Here is a 13,410-nt window from a genome sequence, read left to right as displayed (position 1 = left end):
TATCTTTAAAAAGAAATTAAAAATGAGTCGCATGTATATTCTAAAATTTAAAGTTATCATGTATTCAAATTTTGATATTATCTTTCAGTCTTAGATTTGGACAAGGAAAAAAGAAGAGTTGACTCAGATAAAAATTTTCTTTTCTAGATACAGGAATCTGAATACCCTTCTTCCCAGAAATAACACATTCTCCGACAACAAAAAGCCATTTCACTGGGACAATGTGACTCATCGGATGATTATAACTAATGATACGAACTATACGTCACCGAATTTCTAGAATTTTTCTTCAAGGAAATATTTATAAACACATACCTCTTTTAAAAAGAGGGACTCAATGTTAACAAAACTATTTTCATTGAAAATGAAACCTATTATTTTACAAAATCAAGCTTTATTAATAGAAAATTTTAAAAACTAAATGAAAAAAGGTCTAGAGACTGTGATGGGGGTGGGTAGGGGTTGCTGGTATTGCCAGTTGATGAGCAGGCATCAAGTTTCTGAATCAAATAAGTAAGTTCAAGTCTTACTCATTGGCCACATAATATCTCACTATATTTCTCAAGGTACACGGATTCTTATATACCTCCAGATGTCGTAAATTTTATTTTACCAGGACAGTCAATGTTTGGCTAATGAACTCACTTTAAAAAATAAATGCAAAGGCACTGTTTGTAGTTTTTAAAATAGGCAAAAAATTTAGGATTAAAGTTTCATATTCGAGTTATGTTATTTTTAATGGAGTACACACATCTATCCAAAGGAGGACATAGGTTTTGGTATTTAATTATAAGTATATATTTTTTTATATTTAAAATAATTTTTAAACTTAAGATTCACGAGGAAGTTAATGTTTATAAGTAACACTGCATAATCTCATGGACTTAAAAGACACTGATTCCTCAAGAAGCTGTAAAAATGCAAAACGCAAAATAATAATTCTTAAATGTTTACCTTTATAAATCTTATTTTATAAATGCATTATGATATAAAACAATTCTGTGAACAATCTAAGAACAACAAAAAAAAACACCCATTGCTGTCGAGTCAATTCCAACTCATAGGGCAGAGTAGAACGATCCCCCCAGTTTTTAAGGAGCGGCTGGTGAATTCGCACTGCCAACCTTTTGGTTAGCAGCCAAATGCTTAACCAGTGCCCCACCAGGGCTCCTCATCTAAGAACAGGTAACATGAAGTCTGAGAGAACCACCACACAGCTTTGTCTGTACTGCACAGTACCATAAAACTGGAAGGCAGAAATTGGGCAGGCACAAGATCAGTTAATGACTAGGCCCAACTTTCCCATATTAGAAAATACTGACTTCCAGCCCAATTAAAAATTAAAAGAAACATCTGAAATGATTTCAACAAAAAGAGACATTCATTTAACTAAGGTCCTTGGGTGGCACAAACAATTTGTACACATCTACTAACCTAAAGGAAACCCTGGTGGCATAGTGGTTAAGTGCTATGGCTGTTAACCAAGAGGTCGGCAGTTTGAATCCATCAGGCGCTCCTTGGAAACTCTATTGGGCAGTTCTACTCTGTCCTATAGGGTTGCTATGAGTCGGAATCAACTCGACGGCAGTGGGTTTGTTTTTTGACTAACCTAAAGTTTGGCAGTCCTAATCCGCCTAGCAGTGCCATGAAGGGAAGTCCTGGCCATCTGCTTCTGTAAAGATTACAGCCAAGAAAACCATATGGAGCAGTTCTACTCTGTAACACATGGGGTTGCCAGGAGTGGGAACTGACTCAATGGCAACAGGTTTGTTTTGTTTTTTCCATTAATTTAACTATTATTTTTTATTTCTTTGTGTCAAAATTTTCAAAACAAAAATCAGGCTATATTTAATAAATAAGTCCTTTTAATTCTTTAGGTCAGTGAATTTAATATACTTTACCATCAAAATAAATCTATAATTTTACATATGACTAGTGAGAAAAGACAGATACTGCCAAAAATATTAGCCTGTATACACGGTCTTACCACAAATGTAAAATGAACCCAGACCAAATCTTTTTTGAATTTTTTATTTCTTTTTCACTGTGGAAACTCACTGAACTTTCCACTTCAAACTATGCTTCACAAGAAGGGATGACCCATGCATACTCATTTTATGGGATGTTTTTATAAATACAAAAATACTGAAAAACTTTATTTTCTCCCCAGTTCAAATCACCTCTATTCTATAGCCACAGATATAATGAAATTGAAATAAGTACCTAAATATTAAGCATTTATTCAAATAAAAGCTAAAACAGATCATTCAATCTTAAAATAAAATCATATGTACATTTTGATAATTACAGTTTTGTATTGTTTTCCACTGTAGCATGCCTTTGTACCAATTCATCCACACTCTTTCATATAGCATCCCTTTTATAAATAAAGCTCACTTGTAACAATGCCATATTTCAGAGATAAACTCTCATGATGTAAAAAATGGATGGCCTTTTTTAAAAAGCTCTAATCAATATGAAGAAACATGATTGTCTTTACCAGTTTATTTTATCCTCTACTCTTCACAAAGAAAATGTCATGAATTAAGTAAAATTATTCTGCTGTCTCCTTTACTCATTCTATTATCCCACAGACCTTTCATGACCTGAGGAACATATAGCACCCACCAGCATCTTCTACCTCTGGGGTTTATTGGGAAGCTACTCTCCCTGTGATAGTACACGCAGCCATCAGGTGGGGACCTGTATAACTGTTTGAAACTGAAGAAATGGGCGTGTGCTGGAAATTACTGTTTTTACAGGGTATTGTATGAGGTGGTGCTAAATTAACATTTTTGGTAGGTAAAATAAGGATTTTGATAAAAAATTATCTGGGACACATAAGTCCCTTTGGACTCTGGGGAGACAGAACTGGAGGGCACATATGTCCCTCTGGACTCAGAGGGTAGAATTGGTAGGGTGAGGTGAGAAAACAATCCACCCTACCTACCAAAAATTCAGACATGCTCAATGATTCAGCATGCATTCCAATAACGAAAACGCACGGTATCAACCAAAAATTTAAAACAGAAAATAACTGGGTCTTGAAAAGGCTAACTATTTCTAATTCCCATAGCTATCTTCATTTTAAAACTCTTTTTAATCTTCAAAAATTTTGCATAACCAAGATGGTTCATGAGAAAACACTAGCTCCCTGAAGTTGGGGACAAGCCATTATCTTTACTCATGACACCCGTGTGAAGTTTACAGTAGCAGAACAGAAACATCTACAATATATTCTACAATAAAGTCAATAAATTCTACAATAAAATTTATCTTCAGTGTGATTATATAGATGTGAAATCCCATTAAAAGACAGAGAAAGAGGCCTGTATATTATGTTCTATAAGCACCCAATTTACGTATGTGAACTAATGAGTTAAGGACATTCTATCAAGTATTGCTTTGAAAAGAAAGGTAAATAGAAAGCTCTGATCAAAGATAAAAATGTTTAGAGTTGAAAAGTACAGCAGAAACAAAAAGCATTTGAAGTTAGAGTTAGTTGGAAAACAAGTTTAAGAATGACATAACTTCCTACCCTAGAATCAAATATTTGCATGCATTAAAAAAAGAAAAGGCAGAACACTGAAAACTCAGAGGATTTGGGGCAGGCCATCTGCTCAGATTTGTAAGAGAAACCTATTGTCAAAATTTAAATTAGCATCTGTTACATAAAACATTTTTTTTCCAAAATTTTGGGAAACCACCTAGAAGTAACATTCTGTTATCACAATATCATAGATTTAAGTCTCTCAGTGTAAGACCATTTCAACTTGACTTGTAGCAACAGAGTGGGCTTTAGCTCTAGGCTTTAGCTTTCTAACTATTTGATGCTAATAGCTCATCTCGTAATCCATGAAAGAATGGAAACCATAAAACTCTTAGAAAAAAACATAGAGGTAATGCTTGGGACATAGTTTTAACAATGGATTCTTAGATATGACACCTAAACAACCAGCACCAGAAGACAAAATAGACAAATGGGACCTCATCAAAATTAAAAACTTTTGTTTACCAAAGGACTTTATCGAGAAGGTAAAGAGACACCCTACAAATTGGGGGAGAATTTTTGGAAATCGTATATCAAATGAAGGCTTAATATCCGGAATACATAAAGAACTCTTACAGCTTGACAACAAAAAGACATGTCACCAAAGAGGGTATATAAATGGCCAAAAAGCACATGAAAAGATGTTCAACATCATTAGTCATTAAAACCAAACCAAGCTCATCATGATCGAGTCAATTCCAACTCATAGTAACCCTACAGGACAAAGCAGAACTGTCCCATAGGGTTTTCAAGGAGCGGCGGGTGGATTCCAACTGTCGACCTTTTGGTTAGCAGCCAAGCTCTTAACCACTACACCACCAGGGCTCCCACTAGTCATTAGGGTAATGCAACTCAAAACCACAATGAGATATTGCTTCACACCTACCAGAATGGCTATGATTAAAAAAAAAAAAAACAGACAACAAGTATTGGTGAGGATGTGGAGAAACTGGAATCCTTATACATTGCTAGTGGGATTGTGAAATGGTATAGCCATTGTGGAAAAACAGTTTGGTAGCTCTTTAAAATGTTAAACATAGAATTACCATATGATTCAGCAATTCCATTTCTAGGTCTATACCCAAAAGAATTAAAAGAAGGAATGCCAAAAGACACTTGTACACCAATGTTCACTGCAGCATTACTCACAATAGCCAAAAAGTGGAAACAGCCCAATGTCTATGAATAGATGCAGAGATAAACAAAATGTTGTACAAAATAAAATGGAATATTACTTGGCCATAAAGAGAAATGGAGGCCGAGCATATGCAAAACACAAATGAACCGAATGAAAGTCAGTCAGTCGCAAAAGGACAAATATTCTATTACTCCACTTATGAAATACCTGGAATAGGCAAGTATATAGAGACCAACATCCATCAGTGGTTACCAGGGGCGGGTAGGAAGGAGGGGGAAAGAAGGACTTGATGCTTAGGGGATGCTCAGCTTTGGTTAAGAATGGTGGTATACTCTGGGAACAGATAGGGTGAAAGTTGAAAAACACGAGGAACAAAATTAATGTTACTAAACTACATATGAAAATTGTAGAGATGTCAAATGTTTTGCCACATATATATTCACCACAGTAAGAAAAGAAAAGAAAAAAAAAAGACAAGGAAATGAGAAATATGAGAGAAAATGTAGGTAAAGACAAGTTCAGGAAACTAAGTATCTAATATTTTAAGTTCTGGAAAGAAATAATGGAGAAGTATCAAAGATATGAGAATATTTCCAGAGATAGAGAGGCTTTTACTGGAAAGGGCCACCAAGGGCTGTGTAGGAGGTATGGAAACCGCCCATATTCAGACACGTGGTCATGAAACTCACAGTGGGCTCTCAAGGGGAAAGGGTGGGGCAGAGGACAACTGTTTCCAATCAACGATCTCCCTTTCACGCTATTTGATTTTTTAGCTGTGCACAATGTATTACTTTGATGAAAACCATTAAATATTTGATGAAGACAAACACTAAATTCTAGGCAATGTTACTTATTTTTACATTCAGTATTTGATGCCAGCTAATGATTTATGAATACTTAGAATTATAAATAGTCAAACACAATTATGCATATAAAAATTGATATGTATCTTGAAAACTGAGTGTATTTACAAGTAAATCAATTCTACATTTCCTATACTTTTGAAGTTTACATAATTTATATTACATTTTAAAAAAAAAATTGAATGAAAATAAAATTAATGTCACAGTCATGCTGCTGGACATATCTTTAGGTCTTGCCAAAACTGCAATCACTGCATGAATATATGACTTGAGAAAAAATGCATTTTAACCATCAGAAAGAGAGCTCACCAGACTAATAAAATTTGCATGATTACCTGCTGTTGGATCCGTGACTGCTTGGCTGGTGATGCCAGATGGCGGTTCTTGAAGCTGGTAAGTGGCATTTGTGGATGGCGTTGTTGGGCTGGTGTTGCTGCTTGTCATATAGTGTGATGGGTACGGTGAGCTGTTATAATACTGTGCGTACTGCCCCTGGCCGAAACTGGGGTACGATGGATAGTCCTACCGAATCAAATTGCACAAATAAATCAGACACTGTTACTTGTTTATCATATGTTTCAAAGTATAACTGTAAATGTGTTTGTGTTTCTGTGTCTTCTCCAAATTCATACAGCAGGACACACAAATAAACACTGACTGAAAGTGCCCAGACTTGCAAGTATAAATTTCATGGAAGAGTAAAAATGCTTTTCACATTTCTTCTATTCCATGGTGCAATACTAGGTAAAACTAAACCAATCTGAAAACCAAACACCCACTATATAAGACTGCGAAAGAGATTTTTATAAGGGTAAAAAAAAAGCTATTAAAAGGTTTAGGAAAACTCTCACTTATGGTACAATACAGACAGATACTTCTTTATAAAAGAAAGTCATCTGTTGCATTTAAAAATATTTCAGAAGTTAAATTGGCTTTTAAATTACCTGCTGTGAACTGTTAAAACCAGAGGAATTTGTCAGTGAATTATTTCCTGTGTATAATCCTGATGACGTTGTAAAACTGCTACCTAAAACAAAATGAAAAGAAATATGGTTTACTAAGCTACAGAGAATAATTTGGCTATAGGAAAACATCATTTTGATGGGGCAGAGTTGGATTTCATTGCAAATACATATGATTCATCCTCAATCCTAGAGGACACTGACTAAAATCATGGCTAAAAATTTTTATTAAAATGGTCAACTATTTTAACTTCACTCTATTACAAATGATTAAAAAGTAACAGTAACAGGTTTAAATTTCTTAAGACGTGGGTGACTCATATAAGCTAATGATAAAATCATGCATTTGTGAGCTTTCCATTTCAATTTGTAAAGCACACCAGGATTTTTCATATCTTTACATGAAATATGTTTAATGTAAAGTGATAGGATCAGGTTAGATGATCTTTAAGGTTCTTTCTCAAAAACTATGATGCTATTTCTAAGAACTTGAACTATACAGTCTTATACTATATAGTCAATATAACGGCCCACTGAAAAGCTATTTATTTCATTTCACAGAAGAGTGATTTGCAGCACTTAAAGAATTTGATACAACAAAGATCAAAGAGGAACACAGCCAATGTTTTATCAAATACATGAGCTGTCCTGCTGTCTAGGTAGCATTCTATTTATTGAATGTCTAATATATGTTCAGCAATAAACATTACACACTATGGAGAATGCAATATATGAGCAAATCTTACTTCCCTCCTTTATATTATCTACATTATTCTGATACTGCTGAATGGGAACATTCTGTCGAGATATTTGGCCAATAATAGAGAAATTTTGTATACCATTTAACCTAGCAATTTCACTGCAAAGAATTTAAGGAGAAAAAAAATGCATTTATATAAAGAGATAATTAGCTAAGATGCTCTTCAGTGTTGTTTCTAATAACAATACACAAAAAGCATCCCCAAAGTCCTTAATATGTGTTATTCATAAAATTAAGTACTACGAAGCTGTTGAAATAATAATATACAGGTGTTTCATGATGAGGGGAAATTTTTCATACTGTTCGGTAATGTGAAAACCAAAATAATAGGGGGGTTAATGATGATGGAAAAATTGCATTGATTAAAGGTAGGGCTGCACAGTTGATTGCTACAATTGCTGTCAATAAGTTATACACCTGCAAAAAGTTGAACTGGCAAACTTTCTGTGATAGATATAGTTATGATGACAAAAAAAAAAAAAAAAAAGGAGCAGTTGCTGAGAATATGGACAACCAAAAGCCTCATGGGATTTGGTTCCTTGGTTTGGAGGTTTAGGGTCATGGTTTCATGCGACATCCCAGATAACTGGCCTAAATAACGTGTTTAGTGTTTCTGTTCTACCTTGTAGTTCACTGAGTAGTGGATGGGGTCTTAAAAGCTTGCAAGATGTCATCCAAGTCACAGTTGGTCTCTATTTGCCTGGGCAGTGGAAGAAGAGGAGTCAGGAATAGAAGGAGGATACGGAATGTGTGGCTCATTGCCTCCATGAACAACTGCCTCCCTTGCCATGAGACCAAAAGAGCTAGATGCTGTCTGGCTACCATTACTAAACATTTTGATCAAAGATTCTATGGAAGAAACCTGGCCAAAAGGGAGAAAATGCAGAACAGAATTTCAAATTCTCAGAGACTGCAGACTTTCTGGAGCCCTGAAGGCTGGATGAACCCCTGAAAGTATCGCCCTAAAATAATCTTTAAACCTTAAACCAGAAATACCCACTTAAGACTTCTTAAATCCAAATAATAGTTTAGCGTAAATAGTAAAGAATGTCTGCCTTGAGCATTGTGCTTTTTTAAGATCTAGGTCCATTCCAGATCTAGGTATACGGGATCAAATTGACAACAGTAACTCGAAAGATCAGGTAGGAAACTTAAGGGCTGGTGAATTTATACTAACAGGGGAGGAACAACTCAGAAAAGGAGGAAGAGAATGGTTGCACAACTCAAAGAATATAATCAGTATTACCAAATGGACCATGTAGAACCTGTTGAATTGGCATATGTTTTGCTGTGTATATTCTCAACAAGAACAAAATAAAATTTTTTAAAAACTAAAAAGATTATAAAAGCCTTTTTGTTGCTCTTATTTAAAAATATTTTTAAAGTTCAAGAATTTTTTTTTTAAAGCATAAAATCTCAAGAGGTTTTTAGAGGAGTACATCTTTAGTCACATAATTTTCATTAAATCAACTGTACATTTCTAAATTTTCTACTCAGAAGTGATGTTTTTGTAATCAGAAATAAAAGCCTTTCTTAATTAAATTTTTTTGGCAAATGAGTGGAATAGGGAATACGTGTGTTTTAGAAGTTCGAGGAAGACGTCTTCAGTATGAACTAGTTCTTCACAGAAGCTTTCAGGCATGAAATGTAGTAGTTGGTATATTCCAATTATGTACTTGCTACTGAATATTTAAGTACTGGCTCAAAAGTCAGAAAAGAGGTTCATTACTTACAAGATCTTTGGACAATTCACCTAACCACTCTAGGACACAGTTTCCTTATCTGAGAAAACCTTACTCATAAGATTCTTAAACAGCTCAAATGAGGTAATGTTTTAGAAAACACAATGGACAGTATACTTATCATGCAAGTATTAGACACTCTTATTGTCTTTTAAAATTCTCCAATGTACTTATGTGTCTTTTCCCTGTTTTTACATTCCCAAAGCGGATAAATACCTAAAATTCTTTTCTTATTTACTTATCAAACATCTGTGAACTTTGAGAACCTCTTCCAAGGATTTGTTGCTTTTATTAAGAAGCAGAAATATTTCCTGTGATAGTTTCAAATTTTGTTATCTATCACACAGACTAAGATTTGAGGTTTCTTCATTTTTGTATTTCAAGTGTATCAACTGTTCAAAGTTCCCAGAACACCTATCACAGATAAGCTGAGTTCTCACATCGCAAATACTCATTCTACCTTGAACACTGAAGCCTCAATAGACAGGCTTCTCATACTAATGTTCATTTGCATATGGTAATCAAATACATATTAAACACATATTAAATACCAGGCTCATGGTCATAATTACATGGGGATAAAAAAATCACTAAGACATAGCCTGGAACCTCAAAGAAGTTATCAGAATGATTTAGTTTTCTTCTTTTTAAATTAAGCCTCAAGAGCTATGACTCACCCTTCATATTTATTTGTATATCCATGAACAATTAATTAATACTGATGTTAAATGTAAAGAAAACATAAATAATTAGCATTTGAAAATTACTTGTAAGATAAAAATTTAAACTTCTTTTGGATAAGGGCATGAACATTTATACAGCCTTTTTTTTTTTTTTTAAACCTTAGCTATTATATGCATTTAACAGGAAATATCACTTTGGTTTATGACTTGTTACTTTCATTTTAACTACACATATTTGAACTATAAATACTGACCTCAATAATCCCTATCCACCAAGAAAATGCATAAGATATAGAAAACATGTTTAAAAAATGGATGTTTCCATTCCATAAGTTGCTCCCTGGAACAAAGTAGAAAAGACCATGGAAGCTATATTAGCACATATAAGCCACCAGGGTATGACCAAGTAATTCACAGCTCAGTACTCCAATGGTACCCAGGTGACCTTCCAGACTTAACGCCACTTCTAAGACTGTACATTAGCTGGAATTCAACATAAGTTACACTCATTTGCTGGCTGCCTGCAGGCTGAGATTCCATTCTTCTTAGAATGCTGAAGCAGGCATTTAACGGTACCCCAGTGGCCCAGAGACTTAATGTAACTTCCAAAAGGATCCAATCACGGAGAGGTGTACACACTAAAGAATCAGGCTCAGGCAGTATTAATTTTTCACCACCCAAATCGTATTCGTAGGGCTGCACCAGCTGCTTTCACATGAGACTTAGGCAAACAGAGCTGCTAACAGTCCAGGCCACCAGCATTTACCCCTCGGATTACTGCAGCTGCCTCCGTTATTGGTTTCTTGCCCATACTTTTGCCCTCTCCATTCTGTTTTCCACAAGGGAGCAGAATCGTCTTTCTCATGTGCATATTTGGTTCTGTCAATGCCCTGCTTAAAAATTAACCTTCAGTGGCTGCCTATTGCCTTCAGGATAAAATTCCAACTGCTTAAGAGGGCTTATTTCTTAGGTCCTATTTGGTCTGGCCTCAGTTTATCTCTTGGACTTCTTTGGTCCCTTCCCAGTAACTCCAGCCCCAACCCACCCACCTACACATTCCACCCCAACACTAGAAAACCAGTATGTAGTTCTCCTAGTGCTCCTCTTCCCACCTCTTACTTCCTCCAGTTATATCCTGGCTAACTTCTGCTTCGCTTTACAGTTCAGTGTGGACTAGAAACCCTCTTCCCCAGAAAAGCCTTCCCTGAATACCCATCCTCCTCTTCCTGTGTTATTGAATGCTAAATATTAATCTCTTTAGATGGAGTTAAAAAAAAAGCAAACCTGCTGTCCTATAGGACAGAGTGGAACTGCCCCATAGAGTTTGCAAGAAGTGCCTGGCAGATTCAAACTGCCAACCTTTGGGTTAGCAGCCGTAGCTCTTAACCACTATACCACCAGCATTCCACTTTTGCTAGAGAGATAAATACATACGTGTAAATACAGATACCTGTGTGCTATAAGACTTATTAATCAATATTTTAAACTGTGTAACTAATAATCATTTAACCAACAAATAAAATTAAGCAACAAATACTAATTATATTTAAACTAATTAGTCCTTTCCCTATAAAACAGAATAAAATGGCTAAAGGAGATCTTGGTGCTTATATAAATAATTGGATACCAATATCCTCTGAGTATAAAACATAATAAAGATAGATAACTCATTGAATACTTACTGTATCTGAGGCAGTACACTGTTCTTTTCCTTCATCTATACTCCACAAGAATTTGATATTACATGGGGTGAGCGTTACCATTCCATTTTGCAGATAAGTTTGTAACAGAGTTTAGATTAAGACAATGCAGTTTCCACAGGGTAGAAGTGAAATGCAAACAGAAGCCTGTCTAGCTTTAGAGCCTGCACAATGCTGTCTGACCTCCTCTAACTCTATTCTGTCTGGCTTTGTGGGAAGTTCTGAAATTCACTGAAGGGATCCCACGGATCATCCTATAGGATTAGATACATATTACCAGCAAAATAGAAGAGACGGGAACAAATAATAATATTAAAAACTTTTTGAGTGCTTACTCTGAGCCAGGCCCAAATTAAGTATTTTACATGTTATAGCTCGCTGATTCCTCACAGCCGCCCCATGAGGTAGGCACTATCATTATTATCCCATTTTACAGATGAAGAAACTACCTGCAGTTATAAAAGCAACAGTGGTAGCAGAACTGGAATTTAAACCCAAGCTATCTAACTCCAGAGTTCATGCTGTTTGATTTCCATAATACACTGCCTCTCAAAGTAACAACATTTCTGTTTTGTTTTTTAATTATTATTTTTTACCAGACTCATCAGGAGGTGCTTGTAAAAAAGCAAACCCCTGGGCCCCTCCTCAGACCAGAATCACAATCTTATTAAGGCAGAGAGGGCAGAGAAGGGAGGGTGTAACTAGAAAATCTACGTTTACCAAATACTCAGAAGTGCCTCGTTTTTTGTACCACTCTCAGTACCCCAAGGAGCTCTGGTGGCGCAGTGGTTAAATGCTCGGCTGCTAACCAAAAGGTCAGTGGTTTGAACCCAGCAGCCGTTCCGTAGGAGAAAGATGTGGCAGCCTGCTTCCGTAAGAATGACAGCTTTGGAAACCTATGGAGCAGCTCTGCTCTGTCCTATAGGGGTTACTGTGAGTCTGAACTGACTTGACAGCGATGGGTTTGGGATTGGTTAGGCTGCAGTACCAATTCAGTAGGCATTTTAACAAATACTTCAAAAACATAACCAGTACAATCTTTCTTTTTACACTGAGGAATTAACGACCCTCTTCAAGCATTTAGAGAAGTTTCTCAGAGCCTATCTTTTTTGGGGGGGCCTTGAGCTGGGCTAAAGGATCCTACTTTGACAGCTGATCTGATGTAGACTTAGTGCCAACACTACCACACGAATTCCACCTAAGTTTAGAACCTCACAAAGCAAAAGCAAAACGGCAATACCCACACCCCAAGACTGCTTTGGTGTACAGACTGCTGAGTCCACTTCCCACTCTGTGCTGGCCCAGAAAGGAACGCACCTTGGGTGGGATGCTGCCGTGACCAGGCTGCTTGCTATACGGATGTTGTAGGGAAGAGAGGGCCAGAAAAACAGAGCTCCTTCTCCCATCAGGACCAACCTACTGAAAGTTCCGCTTTGGTTTCTAAGAGACTTCACTTGTAACTAAGGTCATAGAGCTGGGCTTAACGGTTAGAATTTCTCTTTCAAAATAACATCAAAGTCTTTTCTTTGCCAGACACAAATGACTTCATGTGGAAAGTCACTTCCAGATAAAGAAAATATAGCAGAAATATCCTATGATAAAATGTTTTACATTTCATTAATATATCACGAAAATTCCCCAAAGTAGAAAGGCTTTCCACTCAGAACCCATTATTTCTCAATCAAAGAACTTGGCAGAGATTGGTTCAAGCGAAGTTCCTGTAAATCCTGATATTATTCTTGGTAGGGTTAAGCTTCACGCAGGGTGGGAGGGGTGACTTTTCACTCACTGGTTACAAAAACCAAAACTTATCTAGTTAGTTTACTATTGGGAAAAATCATGGCTGTGCTTTCTTTCTGGTGGGCAGGGGAGACGCTAATTTCCAGAAGAGAACATAGGAAAGATATTTCCCTTCAGAACATATCTGGGAGGCAAAATCATTTTTGATTTCGTCACCCTCTTTTTAGTTGAGAACTGAACTAGACAAATTAAAACCCAAACCAAACCCACTG

The 13,410-nt window shown here is 36.1% G+C and overlaps 1 protein-coding gene across 9 annotated transcripts in view; it reads right to left on the bottom strand.

Moving 5' to 3' along the window:
- EYA1 (EYA transcriptional coactivator and phosphatase 1) overlaps positions 1 to 13,410 on the bottom strand; it is a 438,130-nt gene that overhangs the window by 106,765 nt on the left and 317,955 nt on the right. For all 9 annotated transcript variants that reach the window (XM_049853553.1, XM_049853551.1, XM_049853550.1 and 6 more), the window contains 2 exons: positions 6,496 to 6,578; positions 5,887 to 6,073 (listed from right to left, as the gene is read on the bottom strand). In XM_049853553.1, coding sequence (XP_049709510.1) covers positions 5,887 to 6,073; positions 6,496 to 6,578 — 270 coding nt within the window. The remainder of the gene's footprint in view (positions 1 to 5,886; positions 6,074 to 6,495; positions 6,579 to 13,410) is intronic.

This window comes from Elephas maximus, chromosome 15, assembly GCF_024166365.1.
Source record: "Elephas maximus indicus isolate mEleMax1 chromosome 15, mEleMax1 primary haplotype, whole genome shotgun sequence".
Classification (NCBI taxonomy): domain Eukaryota; kingdom Metazoa; phylum Chordata; class Mammalia; order Proboscidea; family Elephantidae; genus Elephas; species Elephas maximus.
Note: the sequence above shows the minus strand (reverse complement) of the source record. Positions and strands in the feature narration are given on the sequence as shown.